Source organism: Scatophagus argus, chromosome 5 (genome assembly GCF_020382885.2).
Source record: "Scatophagus argus isolate fScaArg1 chromosome 5, fScaArg1.pri, whole genome shotgun sequence".
NCBI classification, from domain to species: domain Eukaryota; kingdom Metazoa; phylum Chordata; class Actinopteri; family Scatophagidae; genus Scatophagus; species Scatophagus argus.
Genome location: NC_058497.1, coordinates 24,564,207 through 24,578,535, shown reverse-complemented (window position 1 = coordinate 24,578,535; position 14,329 = coordinate 24,564,207). Strand labels below are relative to the sequence as shown.

At 46.1% G+C, this 14,329-nt stretch overlaps 1 protein-coding gene across 2 annotated transcripts; it reads left to right on the top strand.

The window, feature by feature from the left end:
* The first annotated feature begins 4,270 nt into the window (after positions 1–4,270).
* On the top strand, positions 4,271–14,005 carry LOC124059704. Of its 2 annotated transcripts, none has more exons than XM_046389954.1 (4): positions 4,271–4,617; positions 5,894–6,287; positions 9,184–9,389; positions 11,401–14,005. In XM_046389954.1, the coding sequence occupies exons 2-4, from the start codon at positions 5,906–5,908 to the stop codon at positions 11,494–11,496; spliced, it is 684 nt and encodes a 227-aa protein (XP_046245910.1). In that variant the 5' UTR covers positions 4,271–4,617; positions 5,894–5,905; the 3' UTR covers positions 11,497–14,005. The 2 variants fall into 2 exon arrangements, with proteins under 2 accessions (XP_046245910.1, XP_046245911.1); XM_046389955.1 differs by lacking the exon at positions 4,271–4,617 and adding an exon at positions 4,637–4,817.
* Positions 14,006–14,329: the final 324 nt, after the last annotated feature.

The following is a 14,329-nucleotide window of genomic DNA, read 5'->3' as shown; positions in this document are numbered from 1 at the left end:
CTGTCAGAGGACGTCTCCTTCCTTCAAGCTTCTCCTCATGTCCTCCACCTGCAACCAGGTTAAACTACCTGAGACGGAGGAGATAAATGGAGAGCGAGGCAGAGCGTAAGGCTGAGATGTCGGTCCAATCACGGCTGTTTATCTGAAACGTGGTGCTGAATCATCGCGGGGGACAGCTGAGCGCCGCTCCTGATTGGGAGCCAGAGAATCAGCTGCTGGGATACAAACTGACCAAACGCTGATCACATCCATGTGTAAGTGCTGCTGTCACATGATTAATGTGGCAGGGAGGATCCAGGTCAACAAGCACCACCCGCTGATTTCCACTCTCTCAGCTGGTGGAAAACAATTCATCCCCCCAAATGTCAACTTTTAAGGAACTAAGAAAAAAAAAGTGGCCCAGTTTTAACCCTAACAACCACACATTTCTTTCAGTTTCTTTAATTAGTTTTGAGAAGGTTTCAGGACCTGAACGTCGCTGAAGTTCTTCCTCAAACCACACAGGAGATTAGATAAGTGAGGACACCAGTCACAAGGCCTTCATATGAGGGTGATGCAGGTGGTGGCATGACTCTGCACACAAAATATATTTGCATTTCCGTGATATAAAAATATATAGCAAATAATATAGTAACTATTACAACCACTATACATTTATTTTAGTTTGTTTTTTATCTTTTCAGAAACTCCTTTTGTGTCAGAACTACTCAGCAACAGGCAGGCTTGTAGAGTCTAACTTGAGCCCTAATTTGACTCGGACTCGAACACTGTTGACTTGGACTCGGACTCTTGCTTGTGCATTAACTGTATTCGGTCTCATTAGCTCCGAACGAATCCTCAGATTTTAATTTTACTTTATGTGATATACCATACTAATTTGGTATTTATATAATAATTATACAACAATATATTTGGATTGGACTTGACTTGGACTCGAACACTGGGAACTCGACACTGGACTCGGACTCGAAGTTTTGGTGACTCAACTACAACACTGGCAACAGGATAACGAGGACAGAAGTGTAAACCGGCATGAAGCGGGTGCAGTTCAGGGGCTCAGCATGTTGTTTCATACTCAGTTTAACTCAGACACTAAACCAAGTTAACATACGCAAATTTTCATATATCAGTCGAGAGCGACCTGATTCTACTGCAGAAAGGAGACACAAGGCAGCAGATCTCATTTACATGCTTATCACAACTGCAAAGGTATAGATGACCTGTCAGGGAGTGTGTGTGTGTGTGTGTGTGTGTGTGTCTGAGATGCAGGTGAACACCTGAACAGGGTCAGAGCCGTGTACACCTTATCTGGTGCCGTCACGTCTCTCTAGTTGCACGGCTGCACTCGTGTTACAGAGTGTGTAAGAAGACAGAAAACAACAATGATGCACTTTGGAACTGAAAACCTGGCGGGTGACATCAGCACAGGTGGTGGCGGCGTCCGTCCCGTCATGCACTGGCGTCGGCGTTTGTGTGGCGGTGTGTCTGATGTTTCTAAGCTGCAGTTGTTTTATAAGGAGATAAGATAATAAGGACAATCAAAACAACTTAGGAATCAGAAAGTCCAGACGGAGATGGTTAAGATAAAACAAGAACATGAGTTATTACAGTCACACAGTTTCAGTGTAACAGGTGAAAGACACCTGCACACGATCACTTCTGGGGATAATAAAACTGCTTGGCCAGAGCTTCCAAACTGCAGGCTGAACACAAAGGGGCAGGTGGTTTAACTGGACTTTGCAAGTCCCAGCTACCAAAATGGTTTGATGATTCTGACCGAAAGGTGATGAAGAAAAAGATGTTTTATATTATTATCTTTTGCTAAGTTTCGCAGTACGGCGTCAGTGCTGCAGTCGGTTGTGATTTTGTGTCTCTAATCTCGGCAGGCTGTCTGTCAAGCATGTCACACAGAGTCCGTCTGTCTGTCTGTCTGTCTGTCTGTCTGTCTCACAGCTGACGGAGGATGTTTGTCTGGGCATGTACCTGAAAGGGCATCCACCCACCCCCTCCCACCCAAACAAAGTGTTGTGCACCAATCTGCTGCTGGAGGAAGTGGAGGCGGGATGGGGGGGGTCCTGAGACAAGCTGCCATTTCCAGCCGATTAAACAGCCTCCGACCCCGCAGCTCGGCTGACACGCCACCATCTCATGCCCTGCAGCTGAGGGGTGTGGTCAGAAGACAATGATCTGAGGGTTGCGGGTCAAGACGGCGGGGGCGCCTGAAGTGTTTTGGGATGCAAATTTTATGCAGGGGTTTCACAGTAAAGGCCGAAAAGGCTTGAACAATCAGGCTGCTGTTGTGACTTTCAACTCTGCTGCAGGTTTCTCTCATGAAAAATCACAGCCTCATCATCAACCTGAAGTGTCAAAGGCAGACAGATTCCGTGGTGATGTGTGTCTTTTAAAATGTGCCAGTGAACTGCTCGCCGCTGCAGTCCGAATGTGAAATCGCCGGCCGCATCTTTGGAGTAAACGCTTTGGAAATGGATTCCACTGTTAACAAAACATTCACTAATTCCAGATTATAGTTTCTAATGTTTAGACTTACATTGTAAAAAGGATTTCTACTGAAGCTTTAAATAAAAGGAGAGTCAGTCTGCATTTCAAAGAAACTGGTTGTTCAGTCGTTGCTCTTATCTCTGAGGGAAATCAATCCACCGCCGGGCACGATGACACCCAGGAAAAACAAACCTAAAACACTAGATTTACTAATTAACAAAATCATCAGAGCAACGACAAATGTGACAAAAACATTTTATATTAAAGGGTGGGTGTAAATATCTGCAAAGATGAAATGCTCCTCACTGAAACACATGCAAAAACAAGAAGAGAGAGTGCAAAGGAGCTTTTCTCATCACAATTATTCTTTTGCTTCTGCTGCTTAATAACGCAAAGCAATCTGCTGGAGAACAATCACACCACAACATCTGTGCAGCCACAACAAATTTAAATTCTATTTATTCATTAAAATGTGTCATTTTCAACAACTCTTGTGTGCTGCCCACATGTCTGACCTGTTAACAAACTCCTTTTTAAATTATGCAAATCTCAGAGCATCTCATTAGGATCAAAATGGAGGACAGGTGAGATCAGCTGACTAACGGGGAATCCCGGGCTTTTAAACCCCTCACAGGGCTGTTTACACCCTGTCGTCACATCGGCGCTGTTGACGTGGATGACTGACGAGCCAACGGGTGTTTGCGTTTCTTCACATGACTCACAAAATCACAACAATCATAAGTGATGATAGCTTCTGTTGGTTTTGACACTTGTGACGGATGTGTTGGAATAAACAGAGGCAGACTGACACAGCTCCAAACACAGGAGCACCCTGCTGTATGTGCTCACAGCTGCTGCAGATGTGTCATGCTGAGAAGGAAACTGGGGGATCAGGAGAAAGGAGGAGGTGTGTCTGGGGGAGGGTGGGTGAGGAGGGTTGTTGTTTGGACTCATCACATGAGGAGGAAGTACCTAATAAAGTGAAAGAGTGAGAGGAGGGAAAATACAGGATGTGAGGAGCAAATTACTTAAATGATTCACCCTGTGGGCAGGTTTGATAATAAAGTTTACTAGCTTATAGAAACAGACCAGACTCAGAACTAGGAGAGTAAATATAAATATTTTTACAAAAAACCTTTTTTTTGTATCAAACATTCAGGTGTGATGTAATTGAAAGCAGGTAAAAAGAAAAAGAGAGAATAAGCAGAGAGCAGAGAGAAGGAAAACAGCAGCATCCTGTGGGGGCATGTCAGCACTTGTTAGGGAGGAGGAAAGAGGCGGGGTGAAGGAAGTCATGTGACCCAGAGCACACTGTGGATGACTGCCGTCAAAATAAAAGCACGTTCAATTGAGTTTACGAGACGGGAAAAGAGAAAGAAGCTCAAACCGAGAATTAAATTGGTTTTAGAAAGCTAAGGGAAGGATAAAATTCTAAATTAATATCGGGTGAGTTGGCAAATCATTTTTATGCACATAAAATAAGACCAAATGTGCAGTTCCGGAAAGTTATGTTTGGCTTTCGACATTTTATTGAGTGAATATTTCTGTTTTCTTTTTACAGCGCAGTTCCACTCATTAAAATACATACGAGTCTATATGGTGTAATACTATCGCACTGATAAAGTAGGTTTAATCGCATGTAGTATTTAAGCCTAAACCACGGTGTCACAAACATTTTGACATAGCGAAGACGATAAATGTATTCAGGTGGGCTTTATTTTGAAATTCTCCCCGGACGTCAGCTCTATTTCGTCTGCTGTGACAAAGATCGTCTTAAAGCGTAGCCAAATCACTCACAGCGAAAAGCCCGGACAGACAGCAGCGCAGACATCAAGCAGCTCTTCTATTCGCCACAACAGCGCGTCGTTATATGTGTTTTGATGGGTTAATCTGCAACGGAAAAATAAGATGAACATTAACTGAGACAATCCGGAGCGGGAAACTTGAAATGGAGTGACTCATTTCCCCCCAAAGTGGACTTTTTTAACGTCGTCTTGTGATCCTTGGCCGGTCGCATCAGCTGCTTGTGTGGGCACAGTTTATCCCCTCTGATGGTCACCTGTTACCGTCGCTTTCTGACCTGCAGACAGCCTCACCACGGATCGTCACATAGACCAAGTAAGTGCTTCGGCGTGGATGAACGGTGTCGTTTTCACGGCTGCAGAAGTTGGCTGTGGTTTGACAGCGCGGCGTTGCATCATCTGCCCAGCTGTCAGAAAAAAAAGCACGCTGCATTTGTCGCTCTTTTAAAAGAACACGTACCGCGTGACAAATGTGCGGCAACACGCGTAGCTGTTGGGCTTCTGTTTCATTAGTCGGTGAGCTGAACTTCGACGTGTTTATTTCCTTTTGCGACCGGTACCGACTTGGTGACAGATGCTGAAAAGTTAACAACGTGTTTGCGAAAAGCGAAACATTCAAAATATGGTTGCAGCTTGATGATATACAATCGTGCTATACAAATTTCATTAAAATCTCGGCAACATCAAAGTCGAATGTGTTTCTACTGTCATAAAGTCGTCGTTAACGCACTGGAGACAAATTATTCATTAATTTTCTGACGGAAAACGACTACGGTGGCTCGTCTGGTAGGGGGTTTTATTTCTTCACTCTGGGGTTTTTAGCGTGTGATTTGGAAATGTAACGAGCGACCATGTCCTCAGGCGCGAGCGCGGATGTGTTTTGGGGACATTTTCATTAAATACACTTGACGTGGAAAACCGTTTTCTGCTCGATGAATGCCCGAACGCGGACATTTTCCTTCATCATCAACGTTCTTTTACCGCCGTTATAAAGTCGCGTGGCACGTCGCTGCGCACGCGCCTCTCAGCTCAGCGCCTGCGCGTGTGTGCGCGTGCGCTTCTCCGATTTGTTTACAAACACAAGTCTCGTGCTCATGAAGGGGAGTCGCGGGTGCTTCCCCCTAGCGGCCGAGAGAGAATATAGGTTGGTGGGTCAAACTGGTTTAGAGCGAGAGGGCGGAGAAAAGAAAAACACAATGGTGCTAAAATTAGAACAGTGGATTTCTGTAATATGGGCCGTAAAATGTTTATTTATTCGTGTTTTTTCATCAGTCCGATCTGCGGCCCCTTTGCTGTCGAGTAAAAATACAGTTTGCAAGTTGTTGCATTATCATAATTTGATAAGTTTTAAAACGAAATAAAAAGATTCTGAAAGATTAGCCTTTAGTGCAAAATGAGGGGTGACTCCATTCTACAATAGCATACAATAATATATAAAAATAATTAAACATAATGTAATTTTTGGAAAATAAATAAAATAATAATGCTAAAGAGTTTAATTCAGTTGCATGTATGTCTCGGATGACCACGTGTTTAAGACGTTTATCACTCAACATTCACTTGTGCCTGCATGTTGTCCCCGTGTGATTCAGGCTTCTGCTGAGATGGCCCGTGCAGAGACCATCGAGAGCGTCGGGGAAACGGGAGGAGGAGGACGAAATGGTCCTCTTCCTCGCCACAACAGCTGCCGCATGGAGCTGCCTCGCCCCTTCCAAACCTGGCCCGGCCTCCTCTCCACTACCACCATCACCACCAGCTCTGGGACTGTCACCGGCCCCGCGCACCTCCACCATAATCACCTCCATCTGCACCCTTTGCAGGCTGTCTATCTGTCGTATCCGCTGCCTTACCCACACCCAGAGGGCCAAGACGAGCCCCAGACCCACCCGCAGTTACCTGTGTTATCGCCATCACCAACGCCTCCTCCTTCACCACCCTGCAACAGGAGGGACGCGAGGGGCGGAAGCTTCTCCGGAGAGCAGTCAGGTAAGGTGATATGACTTTGTACAACTGGGATGAAGCATCGAAAGGTAAAAAAAATCTTTGAGAGCGAGTGAGTTGTAGCTTGGCGTCATCCCGCAGTTGTGAGAGGTGAGCACATCAGTGGTCATTTAGCCTGCCAGAATGACAACAACAGGGTCAGCATTGATTTGTGGCCAATGCTGGCACGTTGACCACTGCAGGAGCAAGCTGTGGAGATAACAGATGAGCAGCAGTGAATGTGGGTTGTGATGAGACGGTGGACTCAGCCACACTGTTCAGTTTGCCTTTCAGGCCTCCGCCCTTAAATAAACATTATCAGTTAGCAGGAGAGTATCAGTCATGTGCACCCGGGGCTGTATTACCATGACAGGAAACTGTTTGGGCTGTGTTGATGAGGAACAGGTGGAGGAGGGAGGAGGCGAAGAAGGGATGTGCTGCAGCTGTCCCAGAGAAAAACATGTGACTCTACAGCCTCAAAATCGCCTCGTAACCAGCAGGCCAGTGTATCAGGAAACCTCACAGGTCTCAGACAGTAAAACCGCTCAAACCGGTTTTGCTCAGCAGGCGATGGACGCCTCGAGACGCGTGAGGAGGGGAGGTTAAAGCTGCAATCCTGAGAGTCAGTCCAGAAGACAAAAACAAACTCTCTGCTTTCTTTTGTCTGCAGTACGGGGAGACCTTGTGCCTGTTTCTTGGCTGTACATCGTCAGTGAGAAGTATTAAAGTATCTCGTTCAGTTTCTTTGTAAATGTTAGTATTTTGTGAGCAAAAGTTGCCACGCTGGATAGTAAAAGGGCCTTTAAGTTGTTGATTTATGTCTCAGGCAGCATGTTTATTGCTACTGCTGTCAGTGAGTGATCCTCTTTGTTCGCAAAGTAAATGATTTTGAAGTTTGTTTAATTTGGGCTCTTGTGTTTAGCCAAAACAGGAGAGCTTTGAGCTCAGTGAGGAGGGAGACACCTCGTATTATCACGGGAAGGATCATGTAGAGTCAGGCTAAACATTCAGTATCCGGCGGGGATCGAAAGGGAAATTGAGGTGGCAGCACTGGCTCAGCAGGTTTCAGGAATGGCCAGTTTTACATCTGGCACTGATACACTGTGTTGTGACAGATTTGTAACAGTGTTAACAGATAAGTCGCTCCACCCCCCTGTCCTCCTCAGCCTCCACCCCCACCCTCTCAGCTGTAGGTCAGCTGTGCATCTCGGGCATGTTCAGACATGTCCTCTCCACCCTGGCTGCAAAAGAGAAACACTGTGCAGCATTTCCTCCTGCTCTGAGCGCCTCAGCCGGGCAGCACAAAGTCAGATCAGTCGCTCATCTTCACCGTGTCACCAGTCACACTTCCTGTTTAGCCAGGAAGTTAAGTTTGTGAGTTCACTAGTCAGAATTATCAGTCTTATCAATGAGTTTACACAGTGAGCCAGCTAATGAGGGAGTTTGCTTTCCAGCCAGTGAGTTAATTATTGAGTCAGCCAATCAGTAACCCAGTTAATCAATTATCCGCCTGGGATAATCCACAGGTTTCCTAATTGGACAGCAAATCAAGCAGTAAAGCAAAGAACCGGTCAGTCAGATACTGCAGGTAGTTAATTAGTCACTTATTAGTCATGGCATAAGAAATGGTTGACAGCGAGTTAGTTAGTTGGTTGTTATTTGTACCCCCTCCGTCCCTCCTGCCTCCCAGCTGGTCGGGGGGGGGGTCTCATCTCTGTCACCTTGTCAGGCTGTCAGGTTTATCCCCCCTCGGTCCCTCCCCTTTCCATTCCATCCAGCCTATCACATCTCATCCCTGCGCTCTCTCGGCCAATCACGCAGAGACGTCTCCACTAGAGCTGCCTCACAGTTACCTTGGCAACAGGCCAGGGTTTTCCATTTGTTCTTCTTTTTTCTTTTTTTTCCTCTTCCGCTCTCTCTTTTCTGTCTCTCTCTGGTCACCTGCACCTTTAAAGGATCAGTTGTAATCCTCCTGGCAGAGCAGATGCGGTGGTTGCCAGGGGGGTCCATTTTCTCTGAGAAAAAGCTGCAGACAAAGTAAAAAATACAAGCCGGGGACCCGAAGGCGTGTGCAGGGTTAACTGTTAATGCGATATAATTTAGGATAGATTTAACACTTTTTAAATTAAGAAACAAGAGAAATAACGAGATCAGCAACACGTTGAGCAGGACTTTTCAGTGAACCAAAAAAGAATGATCCCCACAAGATCTCTCGTAGCATTCGGCCTGTTTGTCACGCTGAAGATGGACGTTTCAGGTATCTGACTGTTAAAAAACAGACACAAAGTCTGCCAACACTGAAAACACACACACACACACACACACACACACACACAGTACCTCTGCATACCAGACTCATTAAGCAGATTAAGAGATTATTCTCCCAAGTTCCATGAAGAGGAAAATAAATCACCCCATCAGGCTCCTTCAGAAATATGTGTGTGTGTGTGTGTGTGTGTGTGAGGGCAGCTAAACAGAATTCCTCATTCCTCAGAAAACCTCATCGGGAGCCTCAGTTGCTATTTTAATCACATTATTAATGTCAAAGATAGATCTTATTTTATAGATTAAGAAAATCCACTTCATGTCCTCCTGCTGTTCCAGTGCCAGTTAAAACATCCATGAAAGCAAAACATTTGAACCTTTATGGTTATGGATCCCACGTTGGTCAGGGAGTGACGTCCATGTGTGGCATTGTGTGTGTGTGTGTGTGTGTGTGTGTGTTTTGGTGTGTTTGCTCACTCGTTGAGAATCAGTTAGGCATAAGGTGAGGCTCTGTGCCCCCATTAAAGCACTTCATCCTCTGCTTCTCGAGAGACGAGAGGAAGAACAGCAGTTAAAACAGGCTTTCGTCTTTGCTGATGTCTTCTTTTCTGAATAAATCTGCTCTTTCCCGCTGCAGACTCAGAGGCAGAGGAGCGTCACGAGGCCTACAGCCGACAGGGACCTCTGCCTGACCTGCTGCCCCGGAACGAGCACCCGTCCTGGGGTTCACCGCGCCACAGAGCCCCCGGGGAGGAGGCGGTGCAGGAGCTGGAGGTCAGGAGGCTGGCCCAGCAGCTGAGGTCCATCGGAGATGAATTCAACTCTGCGGTTCTCCACAGAGCGGTAAGAGCAGTCGCTAGTCGTTAACCTTAAGAGGAGAACCGTGCACGTTCAGCACAGAGTAATAATGTAGATAAGTTCATGTAAACACTTACGCTAACCTGACGCTAACGCCGCTAATCTCAGAGTTTCCTTGTGTCATTTAGACCCAGAATGAGGCTAAAAACTAACCATTTCAACTCAGTCACAACCGCCATGTTTTCTCTGATGCCTCCTGACCTCCAAACAAGCATGTGTGTAACACTCGGTTTTTAATGGCTTACAGTGGAAGGATTTGCCTTCAGAAAGCTCCGACTGAGCTGTCACACAGAATAGAACATTGTATGTATGTGTGTGTGTGTGTGTGTGTGTGTGTGTGTGTGTGTGTGTCTATGCAGTCACATTGATTCTCATCAAGCCAATGTGTTCTTGCACGGATGAGCATGTGAGTTTGGATGCATGTGTAGCAACACGTGTGTGTGTGTGCGTGTGAAGGTCGATCAATAAGTGTGTGTGTGTGTGTGTGAGAGAGTGAGTCGATGTGGTGTGTTGTTCTCTTCCTCTCTCATTTCACTTTCTTTCCTCCTCTTTGTCTCGTTTGTGTTTTCTCTTCCTTTTTTCTTAATCGTCGATCTTTGTGCGAGTCGCTGCACCCAGAGTAACTCGCTGTGCGGATTCAGTAACTTTGTTTGTGGTTTTTATCAGACGCTCGTAGTGTGAGAACTGTGAGCAAAGTTAATCTTTCTACCTAAAAGCACGTGACATGTTCAAACAGCAGCGCTGAAGTGATCCAGCTGGAAGAAAAACACACATTAAACAGCAGAATTTTCCTCCGCTGCTGTTTGCCTGTTTCACTTTATTGTTATTTCTTTATCTCCTCCCTCCCTCCCTCCCTGTGTGCTGTGGATCGCGTGAGGAGTTGGCAGCAGCTCCCCTCCCCTGCACCTCCTCCTCCCTCTGCACACACACACACACACACACACACACACTCTTCTCTCCCCTGCACATAAACAAAGATGACGTCACCCACTCTTGGCTCTGACTCAGACGTGGATTGCGCACACACGCTTTACGAGCGCGTGACAGACATGTGTGGCAGGTTTCTGCCCTCGTTGAACTGTCTCCTGCCCTGTCTGTCAGCTCTGTGTGTGTGTGTGTGTGTGCATGAAATATTCTCCAGGGGAAACTGAGGAAATCGAGTGTGTGTGTGTGTTGTTTACCGCCCGGCCAAAAGCACAGTCAGATACTTTTCCTAAATGGGCAGTTTGAAACCAAAAGCATGAGGGAAGGAGTGAAGGAAAGGAGGCAAGGAAGGAAGGAGGGTTAACCTCAGAGCAGCTTCCTGAACACAGACACACACTTGTTTATCCTCTTGAGCTGAGTGTTCCTCATAATTCCACACAGACATTTTTATCTTTCCCTCTCTCTCTGCTTCCTCCTCCTCCCCCTCCTGCTCCCTTCTCTCCCCCAACATGACATCATGTTACTTTGCTTTTGTCCGTCCACTTTAAGGGATTATCGAATGATCGGCTTTCATTTACTTTTCAAGTGATCTTTTTGAAAAATACTTTACTTTTTAACCAAAAAGCAGCACCTCGAGAACACGAGTCACATGAGGTCAGTCAAACTCGTTTGTGTGTGTGTGTGTGTGTGTGTGCGCGCCTGCCCGTGTTAGCTGCAGCCGGAGGCGTCGTGTCTTCAGGTTGAGCGTCCATCATGTTGTCATGAACGCCTTGAGGGAATTTATTCAAGTTTAGCCCAAGTGTCCATTATTCAACAGCGGAACTCAGGACCAGAGGGGCAGATTGGGACCAGATTTCACATGTGGTCTCATCCTGAACTGGTGACTTTGATCTTGGGTGTCCATCTTGAAGCTGAACGTGTGTGTGTGAACCCTCCATGTTTTAGAATCTGTAGCTTCTCTGCATCCATGTTTGAAGCTTTGTGGTCCACTGCGAGCTCATTGGTTTTGATGACACTGAGCTTCTGGTTGTTGTCGTTGCACCACGTAATCCTCAGTGTCTCTGTCTCACAGCACGCTGCCCCCCACTGGCGGGACTGGAGAGACGCCTGCCGAGGACTCCTGAACTTCATCGCCCAGAGTCTCAGCACTCTCTACAGGCTCACGTAGAGCGCCGTCTCGCCTGCAGCCGTCGGTGACCGTGGCGGCTTTTTACATTCAGGACTTGGCCGCTGACCGTTGGACTGCTGCTCGTGGGTGGGACCACCGTGATTGGTCGCTGCACTGTTGTCCATTTGAACCTGAGGATCAACAAATCAAATGTCTGAATGCCTGAACGTAGAATTTGGGGGGATGAGACCAGCAGCTGGAGGCGTCGCCGCCTCCCTGGATCAGGGTTGCTGCCTGTGGAAACTGGACCCTGCCTGCCTGTCTGTCTGTCAGTCAGTCTGCTGGTCCAGACTGCAGCTGACGGATTGACGGTCACTTTCTCGCCTGTATATTTTGTAAAGTCCACATGCTCTCTGTCTTTGTCAGCATTTCGGGGTGGGAAGGGGAGCTCTTTATGTAGCAGGTGTGAATGAGGTGTGTGTGTGAGTCACTCTGTGTGTGTGTGTGTGTGTTGGCAGACCTGGGTCAAAACACTGACTGACTGAGATGTCGTTGTAAAAACATTCAGAAAGTATGGATCTTTAAAAAATGGGAAGTGTTATCTTTTGGAACTTTTTCATTTCGCTTTCATACAAGACGTTCTGATTCGGAGGATTATAACGGACATGACTTGACCCTCGTCTGACGTGTGCGCGTCACTTTGCCGTCTTTATTTTGCATCCTGTTCTTCTAAACTGTGAAACTAGAAACGCTGTGTTTGCATGGCAGGGAAAAGTCGGGTGTTTTTCCACTACGGAGCACAGAGTGAACCTCCCTCCCAATCTGCTTCACTCCATCGTACGACGTGCCTTTCTGCTCAGCGCTCTGTTGAGGCCCAATCTTTACAGTCAGGACAATCAGCTGCACACACACACACACACACACACACACACTCTCACTCACACTCTTTAAGTGCTTTGTTTGCAGTCTCTGAACTCAAGTGTCGTTTGCATTACATTCAAATGATGCAGCTTCAGCGTGACTGAAGGTCATTTGAGGACAGAAACATCTCAGTCCCCACCGAGCGCACGCACACACACACACACACTCATTTTGCCACTGTAGGATCGTCCACGCCGTTCATGCAGCCAGCGTTGGGAGCCGACTCGCTCTCGCCCCGCCTGAGTCGACAGTGTTTATACTTACTTGATCTTCTGTAAATATTCTGAATCTAAGTGATGCGAAAACCTTGTTGGACTTTGAAAATACTTACGGGAGTGAGAGTTCACTGTGTGTTGGAGATCCTTTTGTATTTCTGAGCAGATTGTCAATTTAAATCCAGTGGATTTGAGGTAAAAGGAAAACTTATGATTTGGATCTTTTGATTGAAGAGAATTCGACGGCTCGTTTGTAAAATGACCCCCTTTTGGTTGTGCGATTATTTTCACTGTAGCTTGAGAGAAAATGTTAATTGCTCATATTAAGAGCATAATTTATTTTGAAATGTAGACTTACTGTAGCTTGTTGGGTTTTTTTTAATTTTATATATCCTGTATTATTTATTTTTTTTCTTATGTTCCTGATTAAAACTATGAATTAAGTTGTACTTGAGTTGAAACTGTTAAAGATGAGATTGAATCAGACGAAAGCTGAAATACATCACTTTAGAAACCGGTGCGTCTTGTCCATCACCCGAGATAAAAATCAGTTCAATTCAAAAACAGCAGCACGACTTCACTGATATCCTCGCTTTAAAAACAAATCGCCGTGTGGTCTCGTGTTTGTGTTTGGCTCACAAGCTGCTCCGGAAACTTTAAAGTGATGTATTGGCTTTCAGTGTGTTCATCAGAAGACGAAAGTTAAAAGTACCAAAACTCTCCTCCTCTTAAAGCACAAAGAAGACGAAGTTAGCAACACTTTTTAACTTCACACACACACAGACGCACTGAACTGATAGCCCCTTCCATTCCAGTGCAAATTAGGAGCAACATGTGGTGCTACGCATGATAAAAATACACGTTTGTGTACTGTAACGTACTTTGAGTTGAAGCAAGTGTTTCAACGTGTATTTCAGGTCCCATTTAAGTGAAATGTGGACGATTTTTGACACTTAAAATTACTCCAAAATTTCAACAGGGAAGTGATTTGCTCTCACTTGGCCCGAGCTCCTGTGTTTGTATGTTTTTTGATTGTTCACGCCTCTCAGAGTCAAAATGAAACCCGCAGACGTTCAGCCAGATGCCAGCTCGGTGGACTCTGGTTTGCTTGTAGAGCGCGTTCGCGGTCGTCACACACAACAGGTTTAAAGAAGGTTCTGTAAGCAGCCGCTCACTTCCTGGTTGTTTCTCTTGTGAGAGTGCACTTCCTGGCTCGCCTCCTCCTCCTCGTCCTCCTCCTCCTCCTTCTGCTCTTCCTCCTGCTCCTGCTCCTGCTCCTCCTCCTCCTCCTCCTCCTCCTCCTCCTCCGATGATGATGATACTCAGTGTCATCACCTGCAGTGTGTTTTTGCTGTTTTTTTCTATTGTAAACTTTCTACATAATTTTGTACTTTTTTTTCTTTTTTATATGAATAAAGATAAGGAGAAATATATTCACTTGTCTTGTGGTTCATGTCTCAGAGTGTGTGCGTTAGATGAATGTAAATAAATGAGATTATAAAAGCTGTGGTGTGAAATCAGGCGAGTGGAGCTCAGATATGTCAGGGGGACGTGAGCTTCACGTGGAAAAACCAAAACCTTTTGAGGAGGGAGAGCACATGAGGTGAGTAAGAACCCTCAGAGGCACAAAGGGATCCTGCTGGACCGAACGTAGACTCTCTGCACCGGGATCGGGATCAGGATCACCCTTCACATCAGGCTGTGGTGCTGCAGATGTTTACAGCACCACCGCGACCTCCATCACATCTGGAAGGCAC

Coding starts and splice junctions, on each gene's coding strand:
- LOC124059704 (XM_046389954.1), top strand. CDS start 5,906: ATGGCCCGTGCAGAGACCATCGAGAGCGTCGGGGAAACGGGAGGAGGA. Junction 6,288..9,183: donor CTTCTCCGGAGAGCAGTCAG/GTAAGGTGATAT, acceptor TTCCCGCTGCAG/ACTCAGAGGCAGAGGAGCGT. Junction 9,390..11,400: donor CTGCGGTTCTCCACAGAGCG/GTAAGAGCAGTC, acceptor TCTGTCTCACAG/CACGCTGCCCCCCACTGGCG.